The 12,584-nt window shown below is 40.0% G+C and overlaps 1 protein-coding gene across 6 annotated transcripts in view; it reads right to left on the reverse strand.

Moving 5' to 3' along the window:
• The window catches only part of TMCC1 (transmembrane and coiled-coil domain family 1), a 198,709-nt gene that overhangs the window by 142,490 nt on the left and 43,635 nt on the right, over positions 1–12,584 (reverse strand). For 3 of the 6 annotated variants that reach the window (XM_084635335.1, XM_084635338.1, XM_084635337.1), the window contains one exon: positions 10,529–11,231. The exons of 1 other annotated variant lie outside the window; for it this stretch is intronic. In XM_084635335.1, coding sequence (XP_084491461.1) covers positions 10,529–11,074 — 546 coding nt within the window. In that variant the 5' untranslated portion in view covers positions 11,075–11,231. The remainder of the gene's footprint in view (positions 1–10,528; positions 11,232–12,584) is intronic. 2 more of the 6 variants (XM_084635339.1, XM_084635344.1) reach the window with 1 other exon arrangement.

The following is a 12,584-nucleotide window of genomic DNA, read 5'->3' on the forward strand; positions in this document are numbered from 1 at the left end:
CCCCTCCATCCTGGTGGCAGCTTTCCCCACTTTGCCTCAAATATATTATGCAGTACACAACAAGCAGCTATAACTATTGGAATTATTTTTTCCTCACTGAGATCTAACATAGTGAGGATATGCCAATGACCCATCAATCCACTAAAAGAACATTCCATAGTCACTCTGCACCTACTGAGTCAGTAGCTCAATCTTTCTTTGGCATTGTCCAGATGGCCAGTGTATGGCTCATGAGCCAGGGAGCTAGGGGTAGGCTGGGACCCCCAGAATCACTATGGGCATCTCCACATCACCAGTGGCAGTCTGCCACATGGGAAAGAAGTGTCCCTGCATGCAGTTTTCTGAAAACTTCTGTGTTCATAAAGATGCAAGCATCACCCACCTTTCCCTGTCCAATCCACACTGATATCAATGAAGTGTCCCCACTGATCCACTAACACTGGCATAACCATGGAAAAGTATCCCTCTCTGTTGATGTACTCAGCAGCAAGGAAGGCTGGTGCCAAAATAGGGATATGCATCCATTTACTGCCCCACTGTAGTTCAGAAATCCCATAGTTGCAAATCCATCCACTATTTCTTGCACACTGCCAGGAATGAGAGATGATTAATGGCCCTACACAATTGTCTGACCAGAGTCCCAGTGTGGATTTTCCAACCTCAAAATTATTTCCCACTGACTGGTAACAATCTGACATTGCAAGCTTCCACATCATGATCAACACTCACTTCTCCACTGCCCAAACAGCTCCCATTATGCTGTTCATTATGCTGTTCATGCACTGCAATGAGGTTTTTGCATCCAGAAGTGCTATAGACACCACTCTTCATCCCAAACCTGGATTACTATGTGACCCACTAATCAGTGCTTGTCTCAGGCCCTGAAGTGGTGCTCCACTGTCTGCAGCTGCTCTGTGAATATCACCAGCAACCTGGATCCACCCTCCCCCCCACACCTCCCGTCCAACAAACTCTCCTCAAAGACATCCTCATCTTCCTCATTGTGATCCCAGTTGTTGCAGTACTTCTTGGAGATCTACCTCCTGTATTTACAATGCTCATAAGAACAATGCTGAGCTCAGTGGACTCCACGCTTCTGTCAAAGAATGAAAAGCACTGTGAGAGTTTGTTGGATGTTTTAAAAAGGCACAAAAAATAGGGGACGTGGAAGGCATTCTGGTCTGGAGAACATTGCATGCTGGGAACTTGACCCTTACCTCCCAGAAATCCCTGGACTAATCATTACTATCCCACAAAACATTGCAAAAGTATACCAAAAGGCAATGTGACAGATGGCAGCGCATAGCACACAGGGATACCTTCCCATGTTGCATATCACTCTACGGATACACACACACACACAAACTCCTGGCAAGTATGTGCATCGCTGATGCAAGCAGCCAAGTATGCACACGCCCAAGTGATATACAAATTTAGGCAGCTGTATGCCCATGTAACTTGTGTTTGCAGTGTAGACATGGCTTAAGTATAGCAAAATGTTTACAACTCACAGCTCAGAATTAGGACTTTGTGGCAATATTTAACTGAACATAAAGGGCTGAATTGCCACTTATTTCAACATGTTAAAGTGTTATTACAGAATCTCTGGAAAAAAACAGGAAGCACCACTCCTCTTCCAAAATGAAAAAGGTAATGATCTGAAAACTGGAAGAAAATATCTAAGATGGGGAATCCAGAGAGGGTATGTCCGTTGGCAGAGTAAGTGATTTTTTTCAAACCAAGCACACGAAGGATCTGGGCAAGAAAAAACCCAAACTGAACACTTCCACCTGCAAAAAACCCTAAGCAGTATTGTACAACTCTGATACAAACAAGTCTTCCACATATCTGATGGAAACAGAAGAGCTACACGTCAGAAATTCTACTGTAAGCAACAAATAAATAAGTGTTGTCCCGTGACCACTGTAAGTGGGTGAGAGCCCAACTGAGGAGAAAAGATCGAAAACCAGGAAAAAAAATGTTTTGACTGAAATTCCCGTTTATTATGTAATTGCATCAGTATTAAATCACAGGCCCCATATGGCAGCTTCACTTGCTATTTGCATGCAATTATCTCTTGAAGAAAGTAGTACATAGCAGTGACAATGTAAGTTACAATCTTTCCTCAGACACTGCCATTCAACTGCCATCAGTATCAGGAAAATGAAACACTGTTAGTGTTATTTCTAGGATTAATAATACTTTTTAAAATTATTTAAGAGCTTAGGCCATAAAGGACTAACATGGTCAGTTAAACAAAACCACAGAAGCTTGCTGAGTACTTTTTACCTGAAACTCTCAATCTGAAATTTGCTACTGATTTCTTTTTAAAATAAAGCTTTTAAATAAAGATAGCCCAATAGCTTCACCTTTTGTGTTCCAGAACTCCTACTAGCTTTTATTTGGATTGCAATTATTTTAAAAGATTCAAAGTACACTCGATTGACATAGGCTGGAATAGGACCCAGGAGTCTCAACTCTGAGCCCCCGATCTGATTAACCACTGCCCTCCACTTGTTATAAAAGAACCACTTATGTCTCCTTAAGTTTCCTATGCACTTCACACAAAGTAAACCATGATTCCAGATGCAATGCTTTTACAGTCTCAAGTGAGACTAGACAGAGGGTTACAAAAACTAAAGGTTAAAAATATGAATTGCACATAAAAATCAGACATGCAGAATTTAAAGACAGGCTTTACAAATTTATTGGGTTCACTATTTTTAGCTTTATTTCAATTCTATCTTACTTTTTCTCCATTAAATACACTTTTCACCCCTTCCCTGTGCTATCATTTGAGATTACATTGTACTAATTCTGCATATAAATTGTAGCAAGAAGTGAGCGCGCCAAATTTTGGCAATACAAATCACGCATGACTCTTGCAGAAAAATCCCTCTAAATGGCCACAGAGGAGCAGACAATGCTGAATTAATTTTTCAAAAGAGCAAAACACCACATTTTGAAATGCTGATTTGACTAATGGGCTGAATGATGGTATTGTGGTTGTACTGAATCATAAAGCAATGAACTCTGCTAGTACACATGTATCAATGACTTGAAATGTACATGTGGGGTTTTTTTTAAATGTACTACACATTTATACTGTAACATTAGCTAAATATTGCAGCTTTAAGTAATTTTTAACATTTCAGACTGCATGCTTAATCTATGGAACAGATTACAATAAAATTCTTGTTTCAGGCAGAACCGATACGCCTACATCATTTCTGCAAACACAGCCCTTTATGCAAATCCCAGGCAAGTTGCTCACTTGTTAGTTCTGTAGCAAACTTTTTTGCTTTTCATTTAGAAATTCCAACCAATAGGGCAACATTTCTGCTTTACTTCCAATGGAACAGAAGCTATTTACCTCCCCCCCCATCATGCAGATTAGTTTTAAGGGCAGGTCATATGTCTAGTAAGACCTCTGAGTAAAATTATTCAGATTTCATAGCATTACTGGAATAGACATTGTAGAGCCCTGTGGGATACAGAGATCACCTTCAACCCTGCCTTTGTGAGGCATTTTAAAGGTATGCATGAAGCACCTGCATACCTCTTCCAACCTCCACTGCCTAACAGTCTGTTACACAGCATTGGTCTCTGCTCTAGGGAAGCAAGTGGGGCTTCTCACCTGTAACATGTAAAATTTGTCTAGAGAAGAGAAGGAGCTGCTCCTCCTAGAGCTCTTTCCCTACCTATTTTATTCCTGTGGACTAGTTTACAGTTCATTAAAAGAGCCGCGTGCAGTGCCAGAAACTGCACAGGCAGGTACCACGGCATCTTCTGCCAATGAATCACAGTCCTGACCCACAGCAACTTTAATTCAAGGTCCCATTCTTAGTCATAGAAAATTAGGTCAAATGGTGGATTTGTTTTATGATGTGGATAATCATCCACCAATAAATCAAATGGGATCAGTAAATTCATTCTCACTTGTGACCCTAATAGTATTTGAAAACAACTTCAGAGAAAGATTAAACGACAGGGGAGGGACAAAGGGAGTTGCCCATCATCTAAATACTAATGACTTCCCTCTCTTGGTTTTTACACTGTGTCCCCACCACAGTGGTATTTAAGTATTTAAAATACTGTAGGTACTCTACACAAAGGTGACTTTACTTTCTGCCTCTCTCCCCTGTACAGAGGAGGACTGATTAGAGCATTTCATTCCTTTTATTCTTCTGCCCGGGTCTTCTCTCCTGCATAGTAAGAGTAGACAGAAGCATATGCATGTCTCACTGATGTTCTGCAGCTACTGGAAGAACTTCAACATGTGACATGCCAGGCCCTCATGATAGGCACTGGGGACTGTCACTGAAAATCAAACACTCTGTAGGGCAGGGTGTCTGCTTTCCTAAAGAGAATGGTCACTAAACACACACAGTATTAAAAAAAATCAAAAACTAATGACATTGCCAGTTATTGCCATTTTAGAATTACCTCTTAGTTAAGGTTATGGTAAATTGATGAGAGTAACTAGAACTGAAGTTCTTATTAATGACCTGTCTTTCACTAAAAGACATCACTGTAGATTTGAAGCAGCCTTTGAAACCACAGGGTTTGCTGCCTTCTGCAGAGTTTTGTTAGTGTAGAAGTAATTTTTGGCAGGGAAAGCGAAGGAACATGCTTTTGTAGTGGGATAAGACTTCAGTTCAAAAACTGTTTATATTTTGCATGAGGACTCTGATGGACATTTATATAAAATGAAAATTACCACATATCCTGTTGTCAGGGTTACAGGGCAAACCTGCACCTTAGACCCCTTTTACTCTCTCAAGCACACCTCGGAGGTGACAGAACCGGCTTCCTGCACCTCACTCTGGGTGCAACCATGCTATGCAATGACTCTCAGACAACCTCTGGGCTGCAGCCCCCCATTTCCCAACCATGTTAACGCAACTGGGCCAGCTCTGTTTTGGCACCTCTCGTCATTATAGGTAGCTATGACCAGCAAGGTGGTTAATGGAACTCCAACACAGCTTATTCAAACAAAGTATTATTTATTTACTCACCCAATAGTACAAAGCATGCAGATCAAGGGTAAAAAAAATAAACATCTACATGCATATTTCCCTTCATATAACCGTTAATCTTTCCTGCGTTTCACCTAAACTACTTACGTCCACTGCAGGAACTGTGTGCAATAGAAACCTCTCAGAGATAGCTCTATACAGTGGGATCTGTTTGACCCAGGTCACAGCAAAAAAGCTTTCCAACAAGTGGGGGGAAGATATAAAAGAGGGACAGTGACAACATGAGGCGTCCTCACTCTCTCTACGACACCATACCTGAGGAACAAAGACTGAACTGTGAGAAGTGATGGTCCCAGGCTAAGATCTTTAGCCTATGTAAGAAAACCTGAGAAAGCCAAGGCAACTTGTGCCTTAAGAATCTGCCAGCCTGTTTATCACTCAGGGTGAGAATCTGTTAATTTGTATACTACCTATGTAGTGTGTTAAACTCAGTCTGCAGTTTTTGTTTATTTACTAAGGTAAACTGCTTTGTTCTGTTTGTTATCCCTTTAACCACTTAACATTCACCTTTTGTAGTTGTTAAACATATTTCTTGTTAATAATAAAACCCAGTTTATGTAATTTCTAACTGGGGGGCAAGACATCATGCACATCTCTCTTCACGTTGAGAAGAGGGTGGATTTTTATTAGCTTGAGCTGTGCAGATTTTTCTATACAGTGCAAGACCGTATTATTTTCGGTTTATCTCCCAAAAGTGGTATGCACATAAGTGCTGGGAGAGGCCTCTCACACAGAGCTGACTTCAGTCTGTGACTGCAGTGGGGTGTGTCCCTGTGTGTGTGTGTGCTGCAAGAGGCTGGAGAGTCTAATTCAGCAAAGCAGGGAGAGGGAACCCTGGCTGGTTGAGCAAGAGAGGCTCAGTGAAATTCCAGTACATCAGGTGGCACCCCAGAAGGGGGCAGTCCAACCCGTCACAAATACCCTGTCCTAAAATGAGAAACTCAAGGCACACCAACTTGAATATTTTTTTAAACTAACTGATGTAGAAACAAATGCAGATTCTGATACATCACCTTTTATGAAATTGTTTTTTTAAAGGTCTTTTTAAAAAAAAAAGTGCGTTTTTTCTGCTCCCCAGATCATTTGAACTGCCTTTCCAGCAGATGAGAAGCTGACTATACAAGCAAAACAGTGAAACTGACTAAAAGGCTGGCAAATGCACAAAGTGAACTGAAAAAAATAAGAATTTTTTCCCTACTAATTTCTCAGCTGTAGTCCTCTTACACATTACTTATAATTTTACTGGGTACAACATGTGACTTTCAACCTGCTATGCCTCTAACAGAGAATGGAGTCTGTGAGCCACATTCTGCCACCCTTATTCACAGGGTAGCATCCTGCTCCACAAATATTCCCAATAAAGTAAGGGTGGCAAAACACAGACCTGTAACATGAGTCCAGAAGAACATTGCAGTAGTCTTAACTTGCTAAACCTGTTGAGTACAATCGGTATTGCCCAATAGTAGTTTTTTTCAGTGGGGTTTGCTGCAATAGTTCACTTGTCACCAAGCAGTTCCATGTTTTTTTCATAATGTACAGTAGCAGTGACAAATTTTTGCTACCCCTGGGGAACTGCAAAATCTACACTCCTCATGGTTCATACTGCACAGTAACAATGTCATTGTCTGTTCTGCCTCTCTGCTACAAGCAGCCCATGCCTACCAAAATACCCAGCACAACACCTGACTTGATTCTTATATTGATTCCTCACTCTAAACTAGTGCATGGAATGCCTGTATTTCATGATAATGTTAATCTTCTAACGGAGCAATCTGCAGAGACAGAGATTAACATTCCAGCATAATCATAGTGACTTCAAAAAGGAGAGTGAATGTTAGGTAGATGACAACCCAGCAGCAAAAATCTCATCAAAATGAGAGTTTCAGTCAGCAGGCTCAATTAGCTGACAGTGTTAGTGGAAGTCAAGCAAATCACTATTTCAGACTCGGAAAAAAGAACCCTCAGTAAACCAGGTGGTTTTGGAAAGGAGCTCCCAGACTTGGGAGAAAACCATGACATAACTAACATTTAAAATATGCTAAAATACGCAATATCTTACTAGTCAAAAAGTATTTTGGATGATTAGCTTTTCAGGGCAAGGACAGTCTCTTACTATACATCTGTACAGCACCCAGAACAATGCGGTACTGATACTGATTGGAACCTTTGGGTGATACCAGAATACAAATAGGTAGGATACAGACCATGAACACTAGGTACTGATTCTAGCAGTAGTAGCAAAAAAAGTTAGCAGCTTACAGCACAGTTAGGGATCAAACAAATCATATATAGAATCAATATCCAGTGACCCTGGTCTGTATCCTATTATGTATTAGGTACAAACACCGAGCAAGGAAAGTTTCAGCCCAAATGCCCTACCTATAATAGAAGCACATAAGTCGTCTTAACCATTGTCTTAAACAGTGAAAGACAGCACTTTCATGTTCTTATAACATGGTTGGTCTAAATCTTACCATACATTTTGAAACAATTTTACCTTTAGGCTGAAAGTTAAACTCCGACAATCTGGCATTATGAAAAAATATGCCAAATATGCCATGCTTCTGGAACAAATTAAAATGTTCCAACTGTCTGTGGCAAATGTTTTGAGAGGTGGTATTTTCCCAAAAGGATCTTATTTGCTGGTGAGCTAAGTCTGCTTATTTTAAAAAAAAAAAAAAAACAACCACACGATTCTTGTAGGCACAACTCAAATCCAAAAATTGCCCCTCCTTCCTGCCCTTCCCCCCAAAATAGTGGTTAGGAAGATCAGCCAAATGGAATGGGAAGAGGAACCCCATTCTCCTTAAGTCAGGAGGAACACTAATTGGAGGGAGGTAGGAGGGGTGGAAGACAGAGGGGGCAAGAGAAGGGCCACCTCTTCTGGTGAAAGAGCCATCTTATGTGGCAGGCACTATTCAATATGTGGTGCCTTTAAGTAGGAAGAGCAGCCACCAATGTTGCCTTTCAATTGTCAAAGGTAATATGTACCAAGGCGGCCCAGGTACACATACTGTACCTTGTCAAGCTACAAGCATTTCAATGCTTTTACAATACAATATAGTATACAATACCACAAAAACAAAATGACAAGTTTTATCATTTCCAGTGAAAACATCACATTCATTTCCCAGCAAGTATGCTCTAAGGCACAAGTAATGTCTCCTGCAGATAAATAAGTTTAAAACCATGGTAATTTAAGTTCAGCTCCAGTGATAGGCTGTCAGTCATCTTAATCGTTAAACTACAAACAGTGTTACTATAGTTTTTGGCTTTGGGTAATTAGGTCCTTATGAGCTCTCATGTCTATTACCTCCCACTAAAGTCTCACAAAATATGAGCCATGAGCCTTCTCTCAACAAAAAAGGAGCCACCACAAACTAATTTAAAACCAGTGAAAGGTGCTATCTTTGGTAGAGTTCAAGTATGAAGTCAGTACTCTTTAAGGATGTGCATTCCACATTACTATTTATTGCTATTCGACTAAACTCTGTCATGAAATTAAAGCCACAAACAGATACCGCTCCAGGAACTGAAGCAGTCTGCCTATCTTAGGTGGAATCTTTATTCTATTGATATGTCTGCATTAGAATAAAATTGTAATTAATGCTAATACTTTAATTACTGCCTATATATGAACAGAATTCTCATCATGCACTAATTTTTGGCTAAATACCAGGGAAAGCGTAGACAGCGAGACATCAGACTATGGAATAGTCCAAGGAAAGTAGCTGCACTTTTGTCATTTGGAACATTTAAAAGTAAACTAATAAGTCAACAATTCAAAACCTGTGATGTCTGGTAGCAATTGACAACTGCCACCATAGAACAGTCAGATGTAAGCAGTAACCACTGCCCAAAATGTCACACACACACAACTGGTACCAATTACTACCATTCTTGGAAGTCTCAAGGGAGAACCCGTGGACTACCTTCCCACTTCTCAGGTGGCCCCTCCAAAACAAGGTTTAGTCTCATCAATGGAGCAGTGTGAGGAAACTTTCAACCAATACTGCTGTATCCATTCTGTAATTTAAGAACCTCAGTCTCCACTACTATTAATTTTTGAGAGGTTTTGTATTTACTAAAATGGCTTCAAGAGTTAAAGAAATCCAATTCTCCATCTGGTTAATTATAGTCGTTTATACTAAATCAAATTAGACTTGGAAATCAGTTTTGTGTACTTGAAAATACTGTCCTAATTAGAGTATTTGTTTCATCTTTGACAAAGCATGATGAAAAATGTAGTAATGAAGTGGCAGGTATTCCTTATATCTTTAACAATAAACTCTAATTCCAAGATCTTGTCCCTAACGCATGGATTTATTAGGGTCCTAATCCCTCAAAAGCTATACTTTATAAAAATTATAAAATTTTTATCAACATTGTACAAACATGAAATCCAATAGTGCATCAGCTCTGCATCTGATTTGTTCTGAGCTAGATTCTTATAAGTTATTTTAATAAAGAACATAAAAACCAGAATATATTTACCAGAACAGCATGTTCTTTCATTATCACATTTATTCTCCTGTGAATAAAAAGTATGCCCTCTTACAACACTTATCTGGACATATGAAGGCTTTTTATAAATAGTACCACATATATTCCGGGCATTAGCCTTGGTTAAATCAGAAGGCTAATTTTTCAAATGGAGGAAGTTTAACAGGCAGAGATGAATCTTTGTTTTCCTCAGTCAGCACTTTTAAATGTACCAAGTAAATCGATGTAGAATAGAAGAAAAAAAAGTGCAAGACAGACTTTTCTCAACCTTACCCCCATCAATCCACTAACTGAAATAGCTTTGCAACCACATGTTGGAACAGATACCACTAGACAGAGACTACATCACTTGTAAACACTTTCTCACATAGATTAGGTAAACTAAGACACTATTAATATAATTCAGCTTCCTGGCTGCTCTAAACAGGATCAATCAGTTTACATGGCAGCGTGAAAACATCTTAAATATAGTCCCACACTGAGTTCACTAAAAACCCAGGTTTTGGGATAGTTTCTCAACATCCAGAGTCTACTTGGATGGATCCATAGTTCCATTCACACAAACTAAACTGTCAATTTTTCTGTAATATAAAGAAGGCCAAAGAGTTACCCAACTTACTAAATAAAGATTTGCTGTAGCAGTCTAGAATGACAGACACTAATAAGAGGTAGAACTAGAACAGCTGTTGCTGTCACCACCATTACTTCTTTGATTATGGAACACAACATGACCAATATAATGCACTAAGTGTAGCTCTCCAGTTCTGGAGAACAAATGCACATAAAATAAGTCACACATCATTTGAGAAAAAAAGACGTAATGTTGGAATCTTTTCAAGCTCCTTGCTCCACTGGTGAAGATGCTATTTTACATAGTAGCTCTAGTCTATGGCAAGAGAAAAACTTGCTTTAAAAGAGAATTCAAACGGTTTAACAAAACCTAGAAGTAGACTGATAATAAATAAAGATCGGTCTGGGTAACTTACCCGCTCCGCTGCTGTGGCCTCCTCACCAGCTACACAAACAGAAGTCATCTCCAGCACAGACAGGTTAATAGGAGTATCAGTGGTGGAGGAAGACCTGGGCCGGCCTGAATGCATATCTTGGGAAGATTTCCTGTTGATCTGTGGGCTTCCCTTTGGGGCATCCGACTTGCCTCGCCTGCTATGGAGGCTTGTCCCTCTCTTCATCTTAGGTGGCACTCTGATCTGCTGAAGCACTCGATTCAGAGCTGTGGGGTGGGTGGAGACACCATCAATTTCAGTACAGGTGCTTTGGCTTTCCAAATCCATTTCGGGCTCCATATCGGCCTGAGTTTGTTGCACATCATGTGGAGACACTGAAGACCTCCTGCGCTGGTGCTGGAAAAGTTGCTTCAAGCCTTGGCCAATCACATTAATGTTCTCCAAAGCATTATGAGTAATTTTGGACAACTTTTGCTCAGATTCGTGTTGTTTTTTGGTATCTTGATCTTGGGATTTGCCTCCAGGATCAGGGTCGTCATAGATCTGTTCACTGCCAGAAGGCTCCATTAGATGACACCCAACACGTTTATTTGACAATTCATAAACACAGATGTCCCCTGTCTTTATGTATTTTTTTAAATGCCAAGATTGTCAGCCAATTAGGTGTGCAATTGCTTCAAGAGCGACTACACATGCAGCTGTGCCACGGAGGTCTCATGCTTATCTAATGTTAAACAAAAGAGCCAATATTACACATCCATGCAGAAACTAGCAGGTTAAAAAAATCAATACAGAAAACATGCTGTTAAAGTCTCTCTCTTTTGTTCAAGCATCCTTCAGCCATTATATTAGAATCATGTATGCTGTGTGCAGAACAGAGAGGCTATGAAAGGACTGCTCATTCTTTATCAATGAGAAAATGTCCAGGACAGGAGGTGAAGCTGGGGAAAGTGAGAAAAAAGTTAAAAATGCTTCTCATGAAAAACAGGGAATGCATGCAATAGAGCCCAGAACAGTACCTGATAGAACTTGAGTCACTGGGATTCAATATTCATAGTTACATGTTATGTCATAATAGATTAATCGCCACTGCAAGATTAATTATCTTATCAATGATCTGATCTTCAAATGTAATAGCTGTTCTAACACCTATCATATTTTAGATATACTGGAAAACAGAGTAATGAGTCCACAGCTCATTACCAACTACAGCTGTTTATTTCCAATCAAATACACCATGGAATGGCTCATTACTACTAGTATCCATCAAGGCTACAGGTAACTGGATGCTAAAGCTTGCCTTCAAGTGGGGACAGGGAAGCTACTTAGGTGTAACTGGTATAATTTGGTCTATAAAAGTATCTGAGCAAACAAAAAATGCCTTTCTAAAAGCAGATTACTAAGTAACTAGACAGACAGAGGCAGCAGCACAGACATTTCTAGCTCAGCCATTTGAGAAGAGAAAGTGTTCAGCTTCTCCCAGCAAGTCTCAACCCCACCTCCCCCCTTGCTTCAGATGGGAGTTGCCCACACAACACTGACTGCAGTTGAGTGCTAAGATGGTAACACACTGCAGGAGGAATGCAGCAAGGGGATGAGGAAGGGAGCACAGAGGATCTTTTACTATTAAAAGCAGAATATTTAATGGGGGCTGGAGTGAGTGTGGGAAGGTTCACATTACTGCCATAGTTAATGAGATCACATGCACAGAAATTGGAGGTTGTTTTCTTGTGGGAGAAGATTTTGATTGTGCTTCTATAAATATATACACCAAATCACAGAAGTCCGCTCTCAATCTTGGCAGGAGACAGCATGAAAAAACCATGATCTTATTAAAATGCAACATATGTTTAGGATTTATTAGAACATTCATTTTAATCTTAACATAGCTGGATTGAGAAGGGATTATGATCCAAGATCTCCCTCAGTTTTGTGCACCTTAGACATAACACAATGGGTTAAACTGACATTCCAAGGAAAATTATAGCAGGCAGCACAGCAAGACCAACCAAATGAGCTGCATCAAACTCCTCCTCTTGGATGCCTTAGCAGATGGAGGCAAAATAAAGTACAATAT

This window comes from Lepidochelys olivacea, assembly GCF_965140295.1.
Source record: "Lepidochelys olivacea isolate rLepOli2 genome assembly, chromosome: 7".
Lineage (NCBI taxonomy): Eukaryota > Metazoa > Chordata > Testudines > Cheloniidae > Lepidochelys > Lepidochelys olivacea.